At 38.3% G+C, this 15782-nt stretch overlaps 1 protein-coding gene across 3 annotated transcripts in view; it reads left to right on the top strand.

Annotated features, from left to right (window-relative positions):
• Window positions 1–15782, top strand: part of adamtsl4 (ADAMTS-like 4) — a 150485-nt gene that overhangs the window by 119343 nt on the left and 15360 nt on the right. For all 3 annotated transcript variants that reach the window (XM_039767504.1, XM_039767489.1, XM_039767495.1), the window contains exons 8-12: window positions 4861–5065; window positions 7159–7334; window positions 7491–7599; window positions 9718–9972; window positions 15011–15140. In XM_039767504.1, the coding sequence (XP_039623438.1) occupies window positions 4861–5065; window positions 7159–7334; window positions 7491–7599; window positions 9718–9972; window positions 15011–15140 (875 nt within the window). The remainder of the gene's footprint in view (window positions 1–4860; window positions 5066–7158; window positions 7335–7490; window positions 7600–9717; window positions 9973–15010; window positions 15141–15782) is intronic.

Here is a 15782-nt window from a genome sequence, read left to right as displayed (position 1 = left end):
GAGTATGTTGTTTCTAACTAAAGATCTGGGAGTCACCTAGCACGCCAACCTTTGGAAACTAAAGCTGAGCAGCAGATGAAAAATACTATGAGAAGGCATCAGCTTTACAAACTGTGAGGTGAAAAATATGAATAATGTGTAAATGTGTTTTTAAATCATGATCTAGAAAACATTCCTTTTGGAATGTGCATCCATGGCCGTGTAACAATGTCAACAGATCTTCATAAAATTGAGAATCCTCAGTTAGACTGTTCTTTATGCAATAGTTTAAACAGAATATTTTTGTCAGCATACACTGTTAAATGGCCTGATCAATGAAGTACACATTTGTGAGACATGTGCGCTCTCATAGCTCAGTCTCAAGTCCCAACATATGCCAGCTTTATTTTGATTCATTCATTGAGTTAGGACCCTAGCACAATAAACTTTTCACATCCAACCTCTGCGCAGATGGCGTTAAATGCACATTGGTCTTTAGATAACCAGGCATTTATAAGGTTGCAACAGTGGCTGGAATGAGTTAAAGTTGAAGGCAATTAGCAAGTGAAAACATTCAGTACTAGCCTTTAATTACAAAGAAAAAGGCCTCTTTGTCTTGCTTTTTCTTTATGCTATGACTTTTAGGGTGTTTTTGGCTACTTCTCTCTCCTGAATTAAAAAAAAAGGAAAGCCCGCTCTTCCAGTATGGGGTTTACAGCCAACAGATGTTTGCAGCTGCTTCAACAGCAAGACTTTTGTTTAAAGTACTTTCTCTGAGAATGTGCTCTCCAGGGCACTACAGAGTACCATTAGATTAGCATGAGAGTGTAAGCTGCTGTGTATATCTCTTCCTGGTGGTCACATTTGCTGATGTAAACCTCTATGCATGCAGGAGGGGGTGCAGGTATGCTCCTTTACAGCAACCATTGTGGTGGGGAAAATAGTGAGCATTCATTAACCAGCTTAGATTATCTTATAAATAGTGCAAATACTAACCTTTTTTGTTCTTGCCAAGGACATTCATGGATTTTGACAGGACAAAGTCACTAAGTTAGGCAACCAGACATACTTTTCCAAACTGTCTTAATCAAATTTTAGCATCCTAAGCTGAATCCAGTTCAGGCATTAATAAGCAGTGCTCTGAATAGGAACCCAGTCAGGCTCTAGACACACACATTTACACATAATTCAGAAATAATATGGAATAGTGTGAGTACGGCTGGAGTACTCCTGGAAAACCCATGCAGACACCTGCATAATTTGCAAACCTCACAAATATAGTGACTGTCCCTGTCTTTTGGAGCCGTGAAGCAGCAGTGTCAACCACTGCTCTACAGTATGTACTAATCCTTTAGTCAGTCTTTATTATATAAAGTATAATCAAACAATATGGATTAGTGGCTACATTGTAGGATTGTAAACCATATTTCTGCTTGTACAGGTTGCACTACTGACTCAAAATTGTCAATCTGAGTCAGCTAGTTAACCTGCCAGTGCTCAAACTGTAAAAACATTGAAGCAATTTCAATTTTAAGAGTCACTGTAGACAGATTACTCAGATCAAGAAATAAATGGAGGTGCTAAGCTGTCAACTGATTACCACTTGGTTGTGACAGATAGAATGTCTGCTAGAATACTCATTTGGGTATTTTGTGTACCCTGGAAATGGCTAGCAGAAGCCTTTGTTAGTTCTGACCTCCTAAAGTGCTTTTTGTAATATCTCAGAGGAAGTCATGAGCATGAACTCTGAATTGATCCTGTTCAACATGAAGTTGGTGCATTTTATGGTGGCATCACTAGAATCTCTTGATGGACATTACTGGTAAGAAGGCCATAATGTTAAAGAATAAGATCTTCAGGGCAGTAGGTTTAGAAGGTTCTCCATATTTGACTGATAAGTACTGGCAGGCAGGCCAAGGTAATGGTAGCCAAAGTGAAGGGCATGGGAGGATTTTGAAGAGAACATGGATTATAATTTTCATGTAACCTCATGGAGATTCTGGGAAACCATTGAGTGCCCCAGATGGTTTTTAGCAAGGGTGGGAAAGAATTAATGTACATTGGAAATATCATTGAGAGATGGGAGGAACACTAAAGAATTTATCCATGGAGGAGACAGTGATAGAAATATTGGTTAGATTTTAAACATCTTTATATTGGCAAGGTTGAATTGGTAGATCAGATGTGGCCTGGAAATCAAAAAGTACTGAGGTTTAGGGGTAGTTATGATTATTATCCTTCTTTTATTTTGGAAAGGGTACTAAGTGCCTCAAGACTCTCAGGCAGGACGGTTAGACCCCATTTTTAATAAAGGATAAAAAGATATGTTCCACTTGCTAAGAAAACATACCTTCAGCTTCAATAGTTGAATCTTAACATCTCACAATAACATTGTGAACATTGAGCAGTGAACCAGCTGTTTGTCTTTACAAAATTATTTTAGAGATAGTGGTAGATTGCCAACCTGGATGACATACCTTTTGTAAACTTGGAAAAGGTTAAGTTTTGTGGTATTCCATTCGATATTCTTTATTATGTAAACCTTAATAAAATGTCTATAATCCCATATGCTTACACACTGTCAGGTACTAGTACTTCCTCTTCATTTTCCCTTTACATCTATAACTGCAGGCAATTATATAAAGCAAAAAACAGGCAGAAGTTACATAAGTGATAATATGCCCAAATTATAAGGAAGCAGAGTACAATTTGTTGTCTTCAACCCAAACCATACAACTTGATATTGCTAGATGTATCCTTTTAGAGGGCACATAACTTGTAGTTACACTTGATTCTTCTTAGCTAGCCCATCACCTGCAAAGATTAAAACAGCCAGTATGTCTCAATATGGTTGCAGAAATAAGAGATGTATTCTTCATGGAGCAATGGCAGAAAGTAAGCATGTCTTTGCAAGCTTTTTCTTATTTTGTCTGTGCTCATGGCACTCACCCTGGACAGTTCCTGAGGCCATTCATAAATGAAACAGCTTATGCAGAACCCCTTTACCAGTTCAGCTACTTTACAGTGTGTTATATTGGAATTGCACATGAAATGGCAAAATGGTGAAAGGCTTCAGGAAACACCTTAAAAACAGGCCAACTACACAGGCAGGCCTCAGGCATTTCCAGGAACCAGAAATAGGAAGCAGGCTTTTAAAGTTCAAATTGCTTTAAATGTCTCAAAATGTATCAGATTGCTTCTCTAGGAAAAGGAAAAACATAATAAAATGGTTTGCTTGAGAAACAAGTTGACAAAGAGTACTTACAAAATAAGAATTTAAATAAGCAAAGAAAAAAAAACACAAAAATGACAAAAAGGCAAAAGGATTTGCCTAAAAGGCAATCCAAGACAAAAACGTTCAGTTCCGTAAAACAAAAATGATGTTTCAAGAAACCACAAAAGTCAATACTTGCAGTGAACACAACACACTCCAGACAACAATGAGCCACTGAATGACCTGCTCTCAGTTTTCACAAGATAAAGGCTGATGCCAGTCCTTCAGCTGTGACATCAGGGTGGACCTGTCTCTTGAGGCTCCACCCACAAAACTCAAGGAACACAAAAGAACATAGCATAGTACTTTGATGCAAAATAATAAATAAATACAACAGTATTAACAAAAAATACATAATTCCAACAACATTAAGCAAACAATAAACAAACCCTGGCTGTAACATAATACAGTGTGAGGATATACTGTATAGCATTCACAAATGAAACAGCTCAGGCACTCAGCTCCCTCAGTCCAGCATTATTTTCCCTTCTTATCCTATCAATAAAACTCTGGGTGTAGAAAAATACTAGTTTGCCAAGCTTCCTGCCTCTATAAACATTATACAAATGCAAAGCTTACTTTACAAATAACAATGTACAAAATATTTATCAACCTACAGTATATGCTAGATATTACTAATTTTTTATACCCCACTATAGTTAATAATCACATATCTCATCATGTTATCTAGAAGATCCTACAAGAGTGTAGGCTTTAGGGGCAAGGGCATCTCACTATTCAGTTCCTGTGTGTACAGGGTAAAGTGTGCTTGGATCTTTTTAATGTTTGTGTAGGCCTTAGCTAAGAGGGGATTTTCTCACTATTTCTGTAATTATACATGTTTGTAATTTTCTTGGGCTGGATATGAAGACAGTTCGGAGCTAAATGTGATCAGCGTCTCCAAATATGACCATATTCCCACTTCTGGAATACAATGGCTTGCTGTCAGCAGGTCTGAATGGAGAACATGCCTTTAAGTGGAGAGGTTCAAGATTTTGGGATTTTGTTTACGAGTGTGGGTTAAGTTGATTATGACCAACAAATTGGCAGCATTTTTAAAAATTATATATGTATGGTGGTAATGTAGGAGCTATGTTTTCAATTATTAATAATAATAATTCTTTACATTTATATAGTGCTTCAACTGGTCAGTCTACTTCCTGCTCATCACCCTAGATTGTGAGCTCAGGGTAGCAACTGAACGATTGATGTTTTTGAGTTAACTTTGAAGCAATGTTAAGCTTTTTGTTCTTATCATCTCAACAAGCTCAACAATATGGAATAAACTGAGTAGAACCACTTCTTAATCAAGAGAAGCCATCTGAGGTGGTTTGATTGTCTAAGCATAAGATTAGGACACAGGTAACGTCAGTGAACATTGATGATTCTATGGTTACGTTTTTTTTTAGAAATGCTGTGTTAAATTATAGCAGTCTATACAAAAAATGTAAAATTGATTAACTACTATATATTTTTCTCAACCTGTTTACTAGACTAAAAAAAAAACACTCATTATTAATTAGTATGTGGATTAAACAGATCATAGAGCATTTCTAGTGTACTCTTTGATTCATCCTATGTGTACTAAATACAGCATTCTCTTCCAGAGCCCTGGCTGTGATGGAGTCCTGGGCTCCAATCGTGTTGTGGACAGCTGCGGTGTTTGTGGAGGTGATAGCACTACTTGTCAACGTGTTGGTGGAACCTTCCAGAACTCTAGCATACCCATCGGCTACTTTCGCTTTCTGGAGATTCCTCCTGGTGCAACCCATATTAACATCACAGAAAGAGAGCAGAGCCCCAACTACCTTGGTGAGTTGACACACAGTGCCACTGAATCCTCTGTGATGGCATCTTTTAAAGTGCGTATGAAATCAAAGATTGTTTTGTGTTTGATAAGTACATCTGAATAAAAGGTTCTCTATTTTACATTGCCAGTTTACCTGGAGCTGCTAAGAAACATGGCTCCTGAGAAAAGAATAGAACCAGATGCTTCTTGACTGTGTTTGAGCTTTACTGATGGCACTTGTAAAATGTACTGTAAATGTATGGGCGTTTTAATTAAAATGGCCCGTCATTGGAGGTAATCTGGTGAAAATAAAGAAAAACATGCTCAGCTATCCAAACAATTCAATCCAAAACAACCAAAACCAGTAAGCATATAAAGAAAATGATAGTGAACAGAAGCAAAGATGCTTCTGGAAGATTATGCTGAGACTATGGAGAGGCTACTTGAATTGGTGTTAAGGCCTGTAGCTTGCAGAAGCATAAATATTATGGATATGAAAGTTATTGATGATCATCCTATAGAACAAAAAAAAATCATTTATTGTGTTTGGGTTATCAAGACCCAACAGCACATGGGTTGAGGCTGTATTATGAGTTGCTTGGTGTCCTTAGGGTCTCAGACAAAGTTTTGTTTATGTTTGAAATTTTTGTAATACAACACCAACTATTATGCAGAATATAGCTGCCATAGATTCAAAGGTGTTGTCCCTCGCAAGCAGCATGGTGGCGCAGTGGCAGCACTGGTGCCTGGCAGTTAGGAGACTTGGGTTCGCTTCCCGGTTCCTCCATGCGTGGAGTTTGCATGTTCTTCCCGCGTCTGCTTGGGTTTCCCTCGGTTACTCCAGTTTCCTCCCACAGTCCAAAGACATGCAGGTTAGGTGGATTGGCAATTCTGAATTGTCCCAAATGTGTGCTTGGTGTGTGGGTGTGTGTGTCCTGTGGTGGGCTGGCGCCCTGCCTGGGATTGGTTCCTGCCTTGTGCCCTGTGTTGGCTGTGATTGGCTCCAGCAGACCCCTGTGTTTGGATTCATTGGGCTGTAAAATGAATGGATGGCCCTCGCAATGGCCAAATGTGCATTTATCTTTATATATAAAATGACATTTTTCTCAGTATGCAGTACATGACAGTCTAGATGTAATCCTAGAAACACTGAACAGCTAATATCAGAAACCATTCAAATGTTTATGTGAAGCACTTTATTTGCTTTGAAGTAGTGAACTACTTCATCAGTCCTTCTTCTGGACATGCTTAAAATTAAAGAATCATTCAAGCTACCATTGAGATCTTGAAGGAAAAGAAGGGAAAGGAAGGAAAGCCATAGGTAACTAAATAAAGCCAACATTCAGTGACCAGTTTTAAAAAAATGAGGGATGGTGTGTCCCAAATGTTGGAGAAAAATTGGAAATTGCTACAGTTACTTTAAAGGAAAAATTTGTTAAACATACCCCAACACTTAAATGTAACTTGCTTTATAGTATTGATACATAAAAGATTAAAAATATTAATGGAGTGAAGGAATTCATAAATTGTGCCTCTGCTGGTCTTTTCTTTGTTATACTGCCCTCTAGTGGCCAATCTGTTTAAGTAAAAAAAAATTTTTAAGTAGTCAGTGGGCAAGGCGGTTTGTGCTTTATGGGGCAGGAATTTTTAACTGACAGTGGTTTTGTGAAGTTATGGGTTGTTTTCCATTTGTGTCTCACATGTATATTGCTGTAATTTAAATTACTTTGCAATGTCCTCATCAAAAATGATAATTACAACCAATAATACAATCCTGAAAATACAGTATCTGTAGGATAATTACACTTTATGTTCCATGGGCCTATCACAGTATCATGTGTGGACTTTCTGTACATCTGTCCTTCTCTTGTATAACATTTTTTGGAAGACGGGATACTTTACTTCTTTTAAGATGTACACATATGTGTCACAGATGACACTTGTATTAGCTGCAGGCTGCTTGATTTAGTGCGCAAAAGTAGGATTGAAATCCTAAATTTATCAACCCTAAATTTATTCTTACTTCACAACATATAAATGGCAAATGTTTTCATTGGTGTTCACTGGAAAATGAGCTATGGAGGTAAATATTTGATGTACTGCTTATGTCTTGCAGCTCTTCGCACTGCTAGTGGACACTCAGTGATCAATGGCCGGTGGGCGGTGGATCCCCCTGGCCGATATGAAGCTGCAGGGACTGTTTTTGAATACCGCAGACCAAATGAATTGGGAAGCAATGCAGGAGAAACCTTGATGGCAACCGGGCCCACCACAGCCATGTTGCATGTCTATGTGAGTACCAGTAAGGAGCATTTCAAGGAATGTCAGGCTGAGTTTAGAGGTTTTCAATTTATTAGGCTGTCATATATTAATAAAAGACAGATGTGTTACTGTGCAAATAGTTTGGTTGATGAAGTATAATAAGGTCTTGAATTTATTTTTTAACAGATAATATTTCATAAGAAGAATCCAGGGGTAGATTATGAATTTTACCTGCCAGTGGAAAAGAAAGCAATGGCCCCGGTCCAGCATCTGTTCATCCCTCGGCAGCAATTTAGTGAGAAACTTTTTATTGGCCGTCTGCCTTTTCTCTTGTGTGCTCCTGTCTGACTAGCAGTTGAGTGCCAGATTATGTGCATGCAGTTGTGTTGTTAATACGTTTGTAAATGGGGAGCTGACCATATCTTTATTTCACTGCATGCTTCCAGTTGGTCTGTCAACATCTCTGGGCATGCTTGTCTTCTAATTTGTGCCGTAGATGCAGTATTTACAGAATATTTAAACTTCCTGGTTGCTTTTTATTCCACACTTTACAAGCCCCCTACCAGTTTGGTGTGGGTTGCTTATTGCAGCCTGAGAAAATTGAGGGACACAACCTGTCTATTCCATCAGTGGGAAAAGGCTGGAAGAGATTCTGATGAGATTCTATACTAGGGGTCTCAAACACGTCGCTCGCAAGCTACCAGTAGCTCACAACCCCTTTCCAAGCGTTAATGAATCTTACATACATTTGAAAACTTGATTAGTCAAATTAGGGGTGGCCAATCTTTCCAAAAAATCATGTCACGATCCTTTCAACACAAAATCACTTTCCACAATATGAATTGCAATCTATCTTTTCAATGTGGCATACATGTAAGAGAATATCCGGACTCAAACTCATTAAGACCTAAGTAACACTTCATTTTAACAAAGTTGAATTCAATTTGTCTCTCATTTGCTAGCTAAGCGGAGTTAAGGAACACCCCCGAAACTGGCGAGTGAGTGAGGAGAGCACATCAACCCCCTTCTGTCTGGCGCTTTGCATGGATCTTGGATTTGCGCAAATAAATCTGTACCACAAGCAAACTATTATACATAGAGAAATGACAGTCGCAAAATCAACCAGAATGTACAAGGAAATTATAGAAAAATACCCGATCTAAATCCGTTGGGTAGTTTTCACGTGAAAAGCGGACAGACATACAGACAGAGATACATTGGATTTGATATATTATATATTAGTAAACCTTCAAAATAAAGTGCAGTTAAAGTCTCAACAGCATTCTCAGCATAGAGCCACATAACTATAAGAGTCTTCACCAAGCAGCTCTAAAAATATCTGCTTTGTTTGGGTCTCAATACCTCTGTGAGCCTGACATGAATGTCATGAAATCAAAGTTCACGACTGACAGACGAACATTTAAATGACTCCATACGAGTGAACCTAAGTGGCTCCACTCCACCATATGCCTCTCATGTTGACTAAAAGCAGTGCCAGTCATCTCACTAACTAAAAAACACATCACACATGCAACTGGACATGTGAATACTCTTGTGAAGTGAAACAGTGACATGTGAGAAAATGACAAATGAATAAGTAATATATGTGTATTTGTAATTGCATTGTTTTTTGTTTTGACAGCATTCGTGTTTTAATTCAATAGTGTGAGATACACTAGAAAATGCATACAGACATACAAAATGCACTTGCAGATGAACTAAATATTTTTTGTGATGTTTTAATGCAAAATGTGAGTTGTGGACACCAACATTTTTTAAATGTTCAGGCAAAAAAAGCTTATTCAGGTTGTTTCGGTTGAAATAAGCTATGAGAAGAAACATTAGAAAACTTGAATAGCTCTCGGCCATTTTCATTTTGTAAAAGTAGCTCTCAGGGAAAAAAAGGTTGGAGACCCCTGTTCTATACAGACATTTTATTATTTGTTTAACAGTCCTCTAAATGGAAAAGTACATTAAATAATCATTAAAGATACCATACAGTTTTAGCATGAATGAAGCACTACATGTAGATGCTTTTTCATGTGACACATAAGCTTGAAAATTCTATTGCTTTTGTATTCAAAATACATCATGTCATGACTTAGCTTCATTTCTTTTGGAGTATTTACCATAAAAAATCTTTAGAAATTTTAGAAATATAAAATTCTTGATAAAGAGTTTCACTGAAACAACTAGAGTGTTTATTATTGCATAAAGTGTTCAGTCTCTTTGTTTGATAATTCTTAAGTAAATTATAATTCTACTCTGGCTTATAAAGCAATCCCAATACCTCTAACTTTTCAATGTCCCTCATTTTTATTTTTATTTTATTATTTATTATTATTTTATTTTTATTTTTTATATATATGGCAAATGCCCGACAGACTCTCACATGACTCTTCTGTCTCTGCAGCTCCAGCCCTTACAGGTTCCCTGTCCCAAGCATCTCAACAGGGGCCACAGGAGCCTCCTTTAGCTGTTCCCCCTGCACGGGATCCTATACTGGTGCCATCAGGAGGAGGTTACAGAGGGGAAGCACCATCTCGTGGCACAGGACCTCAAAGAAATGTACGCATTCCGCCACGGACCGACGTGCCATTAGACAGCCCCCCGGATTACCAGTGGATAAAAGCTGGTCTCACCGACTGTACTGCCTCCTGTGGGAAAGGTATGCATACATATGAGAAACCAGCACTAAATATCTTCCTAAAACAATGCCTGAAGATACTTGGTTTTGATATACAGTCCACGGTTGAAAATGGATGTGTATTTGTGCATTTTGCCTATCTGAATCCCCTGACTGAGTGAAGCCTTGCCTCTGCCCTCTTTACATTTATTTTAAAACAAGGAATGTTTCAAACCTTGATAGAAGTAAAAACCATCCACATGCTGCATGCATTGCCTTTACTTCAGTTGACGTCCAGTTTATCAGGCATTTATTTTGTGAAAAAGAATAGCCATGTCAAATAGATAAAAGAGTATTTATTCACATTTTGAATTCCAGAAATGTAGAAGTTTTTAGAGGAGACTTCAAAGGATGACATCTAGTTAAGAGTGTATTCGTGCATGGAACCTAAACAATAGGGATAGGTGATAAACAGGGAGTCAGCAGAGGGACCAATGATAAAGTATTTAGTGTCACGCTAAGATATCTCCATTATCTGGTATATGGGAAAAATTGTTCTTGAGGTATAGAAATCAAAAATAAGTTCTCCTGGTTTGCTCAAAATGTGTGGAAAACTACCATATTTAAATGTAAAGCACCTTTTGTCAAAGAACATGCAAATAAAGAAAAAGGGAAATGCTGGTGTATTAGTGTCTTAATGGTAAGTTCTTTGTGTATGAACTTGCATATGAACTATGTAAAAAAAAGAGTCCATCCTGTTTTAAATTATTGCTTGGCATTATGTGCATTTCACCCCAGGGCTGTGGAGTCGAAGTCATAGACAATTTTGGGAACCTGGAATCAGGGTCGGAGTCAGCAAAATAGTACCGACTACGACTACTAATAAATTAAAATTGTAATGAAAAAAAAAATATAGCAAGTTCAAATGTCCCATTTCACAAGCAATAGTCATAATTAAGTATTTCTCTGAAGAATACAGCCTGAATAATAAAGCCCAGTGCATAGTTGTGTTACTACTAGTGTGAAGTTCAGCTGAGCTATTATACAACCTGACATTCACATATTGTAATCTGGATTATGGTACATTACAAAAAGTGTTTTCATTTTATTTCACATGTAATGCGTTTAACAAGTTAATATGTGTGTAATTGACACATATTTTTAGGAAGTCACTGAGCACTGCAGAGATTCCGAAGGACTGGAAAATGGCAAATATCATCCCATTATATAAAAAGGGTGACAGGGCAGATCCAAGCAACTATAGGCCAGTAAGCTTAACATGCATCACAGGAAAATTAATGGAAGGAATTATTAAGGATAAGATTGAGCAACATCTGGCAAGGACAGGAGTTATTCTGAATAGTCAACATGGGTTCAGAAGAGGGAGGTCGTGTTTTACTAACATGTTGGAATTCTATGAGGTTGCAACAAAAGCATACGATCAAAGTGGAGCTTATGATATTATTTATCTGGACTTTCAGAAAGCATTTGATAAGGTGCCACATGAGAGGTTGGGCATCAAGTTAAAAGAAGTGGGAGTTCAGGGTGATGTTTTTAGATGGGTGCAGAATTGGCTCAGACACAGGAAGCAGAGGGTGATGGTGTGAGGAACCGCTTCAGAACTGGCCGATGTTAAGAGTGGTGTTCCACAGGGGTCAGTGCTAGGGCCGCTGCTATTTTTAATATATATAAATGATTTAGATAGGAATATAAGTAACAAGCTGGTTAAGTTTGCAGATGACACCAAGATAGGTGGATTAGCAGATAAGTTGGAATCCGTTATATCATTACAGAAGGACTTGGATAGCATACAGGCTTGGGCAGATTTGTGGCAGATGAAATTTAATGTCAATAACTGTAAAGTATTACACATAGGAAGTAAAAATGTTAGGTTTGAATACACAATGGGCAGTCGGAAAATCAAGAGTACACCTTATGAGAAGGATTTAGGAGTCATAGTGGACTCTAAGCTATCGACTTCCCGACAGTGTTCAGAAGCCATTAAGAAGGCTAACAGAATGTTAGGATATATAGCACAATGTGTGGAGTACAAGTCCAAGGAGGTTATGCTCCACCTTTATAATGCACTGGTGAGGCCTCATCTTGAGTACTGTGTGCAGTTTTGGTCTCCAGGCTACAAAAAGGACATAGCAGCACTAGAAAAGGTCCAGAGAAGAGCGACTAGGCTGATTACAGATCTACAGGAGTTGAATTATGAGGAAAGATTAAAAGAGCTGAGCCTTTACAGTTTAAGCAAAAGAAGATTAAAAGGTGATATGATTGAAGTGTTTAAAATTATGAAGGGAATTAGTACAGTGGATCAAGACTGTTATTTTAAAATGAGTTCATCAAGAACACAGGGACACAGTTGGAAACTTGTTGAGGGTAAATTTCGCACAAACATTAGGAAGTTTTTCTTTACACAAAGAACGATAGACACTTGGAATAAGCTACCAAGTAGTGTGGTAGACAGTAAGACATTAGGGACTTTCAAAACTCATCCTTATGTTTTCTTGGAGGAAACAAGTGGATAGGACTGGCGAGCTTTGTTGGGCTGAATGGCCTGTTCTCGTCTAGAGTGTTCTAATGTTCTAATGAATGTAAACAAGTGTAATGATGTAGGTGGAGGTGTGTGCTAGGGCATGATGTGTGTTCATGGGTTCTTGTCATTTGTTTAAACTGGCCAATATGGTAGAGAGCCAGCTTCCTAGCCAGTACAGTAGTTCTGTGGTTAAGTGACATGTATGTTGCCTTCTTTCAATCAACTAAGGAGTCGGAGTCGAAGGATTTATCTACCGACTCCACAGCCCTGTTTCACCCTGATTGGTGAGTTGATACTGGCTATCTCCCACCATGACTCTGCATTCGATTTAGCTGGTTTTCAGCGAATGTTACTTTTGAAGCCAGCAAAACAGGAAAAGGAGTTAGTAAAAAATGCAAGGTCTTGGCTTGTATTTGTTTGGCATTAGTGAGAAAGAAGCTGCATTTTCATGGGTTCAGGCTATTCAGGTGAGTAGCTGTCATATCCATTTGAGTAGTACAACAACAAGTATTTCTTTAGTATATTTGTTATTTGTTAAAACGTTTTAGTCTGAATAAAGTATATATACTGTATTATAGCAGTATCTAACAAAACTGTCAACATTTTTGATTATACCATATGAATTTTTGGCCATATTGCCAACTCTTAAAGTGCATTATCTAAGTTTGGGTGGAATGTTATACTTGATAGTGGGTAATGTCTGTCTAATACTGGTTTTCAAGACACACATCCCATCATTATAACCAGAGCATCTCTAACTTAAACAGTTCTACAAGATTTACATAGGCCACACAGCGAGACGTTTAAGCAAAAGTATGATTTAGAGAAAACCAAATGAGTATGTTTATGGTTAGTCAGAGGTAATAATGGCCGTTTCCTCTCCTGCCTACTTGGAGTTTGAATTCCTTTGCCAAAAAAATGTAACAGTAATAATATAATTGGGAGACTTTTGGCAGAGACCTGGAGACAGCAGACTGATGTATTAAATCATTGTAAAATATTCAGTGAGTTTAGTTGCCTTTAAAGGCCTGGAACCAAGCTTGGAGGCTAGGGGAAATTCATCAGACGCACTTTTATAATGTTTCACCTTTGTTCTACTTCTTGTGAGTTTTGTCAGTCTTGGGTGAAAAAAAAAGTAAATAAATAAAATGAGAACTAAATGTTAAGTCCACTGCGATGGGCTGGCGCTCTGCCCGGGATTTGTTCCTGCCTTGCGCCCTGTGTTGGCTGGGATTGGCTCCAGCAGACCCCCGTGACCCTGTGTTAGGATATAGCGGGTTGGATAACGGATGGATGGATAGATGTTCATGACCCAAAAGTGGCCTTTTTATCAGATGTTTATAATATAATAATATTGACATAGCCCTCTAATTCTGAGCTCCTCTGTAATTTATGTTCCTCGGCTCTGAATGCATTTAAAACCAGGATGTCATAATCCTTAACCTTGGGCCAGAGGGACCCTTGTGGTTGCTGGCTTTCATTCCAATCAGTTTCCCACCCATAGGCCTTTTTTGAGCTCCTTGTTTAATTATATTTCTACTTTTTCCTGTTTTTGTCCTGGGTGTGTGGATTTCTAAATGTTCAACCACTTTCTCAAGAAATCCCACAAGATGTGCACATTTTTGAGAACCATTTCCCTCAACTTTGAGACATGCTTACAAAGATAATGTATGTTTAATTTTAGCTTGCAAATATAATGCATGTTTAATTGTAGCCTACATTGTTCTTACAATGCAGCTAATAAGAATACAAATGCAAATAGCAAGGCATCTTCAAAGCGGATTGACATGTAATAGGCAATACTAATAATTTGTATAAAAGAAAAACCAAATGCTAACAAGTACTAGCAAGATCAGTCCCTGGCTTGGATCAGCCTCTAGGGACCTATTTAAATCCTTCCCTTTCAACCTATGATCCAAAATGCCCTAATCCTCGGCTTAATTAGGGAAAGGATGTTGCCCTCTGATCTTCCTGTTAACAAAAATGCATGTCACAGAGGCCTCTGAAGTATTAATAATACAGAGCAACTGAAAGCCCTTTTCCAGCTGCCCACAGCAGCCCTGGAGGCCCATAAAACATGTTCCAAACCATAGTCTGCTTTTTTTAAAACTATTTTTAAACAAAAAGTTTGCAACTTTAGATTGAGCATACTTATTGTCATATAATTTGGCTTATGTGCAGAAAAAGTAAAAGACATTGAAAACTGGAAGGGTCTTTTACAGATAGGTTAATAACTTAACAGTCTTAGCTAGAAAGAATGCCAGCAACTCTAGGTATCCCCTAAGATTTGGACTGAGAAGCCGTGCTGTACAACAAACTGGCGTCATCTTGAAAACATGAGATCACTGCAGCTGTATAGAGAGAAAAATGTATTATTACAGACATACTCAGTACAGCAACATCTGCTCCCCTTTGGTGCACCTTGTGACCAGCAGGGGCTCCTGTGACATATTCAGGGTGACACTGATTGAACTGCTGTGATAAACATTTCCTAGCTGCAGATATTAGGAAGTATTGTAACAATAAACTCTTCTGCAGGTTTCCAGTACCCTGTGTATCGCTGTATTGATCGCAAGACCCAGGAGAAGGTGCCTGAGAGGAGATGTGATCCAGCAGCAAAGCCTACCCCTACTGAAGAGTTCTGTAATGTGCAGCCCTGTCCAGCTTTGTAAGTAAATGTGATTTGAAACGTGCACACACACCCACACCCTGCACACTGTATGAGTCATTCTATTATCTGGACTGATTCCTCACTACATAATTAAACTTTTGAGGAAACCAATTTTCTGTTCATGGGGCTGAAGGATCTGACATTTTCACTGGCTTAATTGAAAAGTATCAGGTTTTCAGGACACAATGTATGCTTAATATATTATGTTTTGATTCCTCAAAGCTGCCAGAAAATTCAAGTCAAAGATGTCAGCAGACACTTGTCTGTATCCAAGGGGCACTGAACTGGCAAGGAGCTGCTAAAGCAGGAACGGTGTTAAACTGGCACTATACATGGTAAAAGCCTGCCAGGGGCCACAGAAATCAACAACAACATCAATTTACTTCTCTTCTCGCCCAAAGTCACACAAGAAATGCCTCAATGGGTTTTAACAGGCCCTATTTTTTGACAGACTCCCAGCCTTGACTCTGTAAGAAGACAAGAAAAAACTCCCTAAAAAACATAGGAAAAAAAAATAGAAGAAACCATTGAAAGGACAAAAATCTAAACATACCAAGCCTGGCAATTATAAAGGTACTTTGCAAACCATAGTGTGAAGAGGCATGATTATATGAGAGTAAGCTCTGGAACTGCAGAAGG

This window comes from Polypterus senegalus, chromosome 1, assembly GCF_016835505.1.
Source record: "Polypterus senegalus isolate Bchr_013 chromosome 1, ASM1683550v1, whole genome shotgun sequence".
Classification (NCBI taxonomy): domain Eukaryota; kingdom Metazoa; phylum Chordata; class Cladistia; order Polypteriformes; family Polypteridae; genus Polypterus; species Polypterus senegalus.
This window is presented reverse-complemented; position numbering and strand designations above follow the sequence as displayed.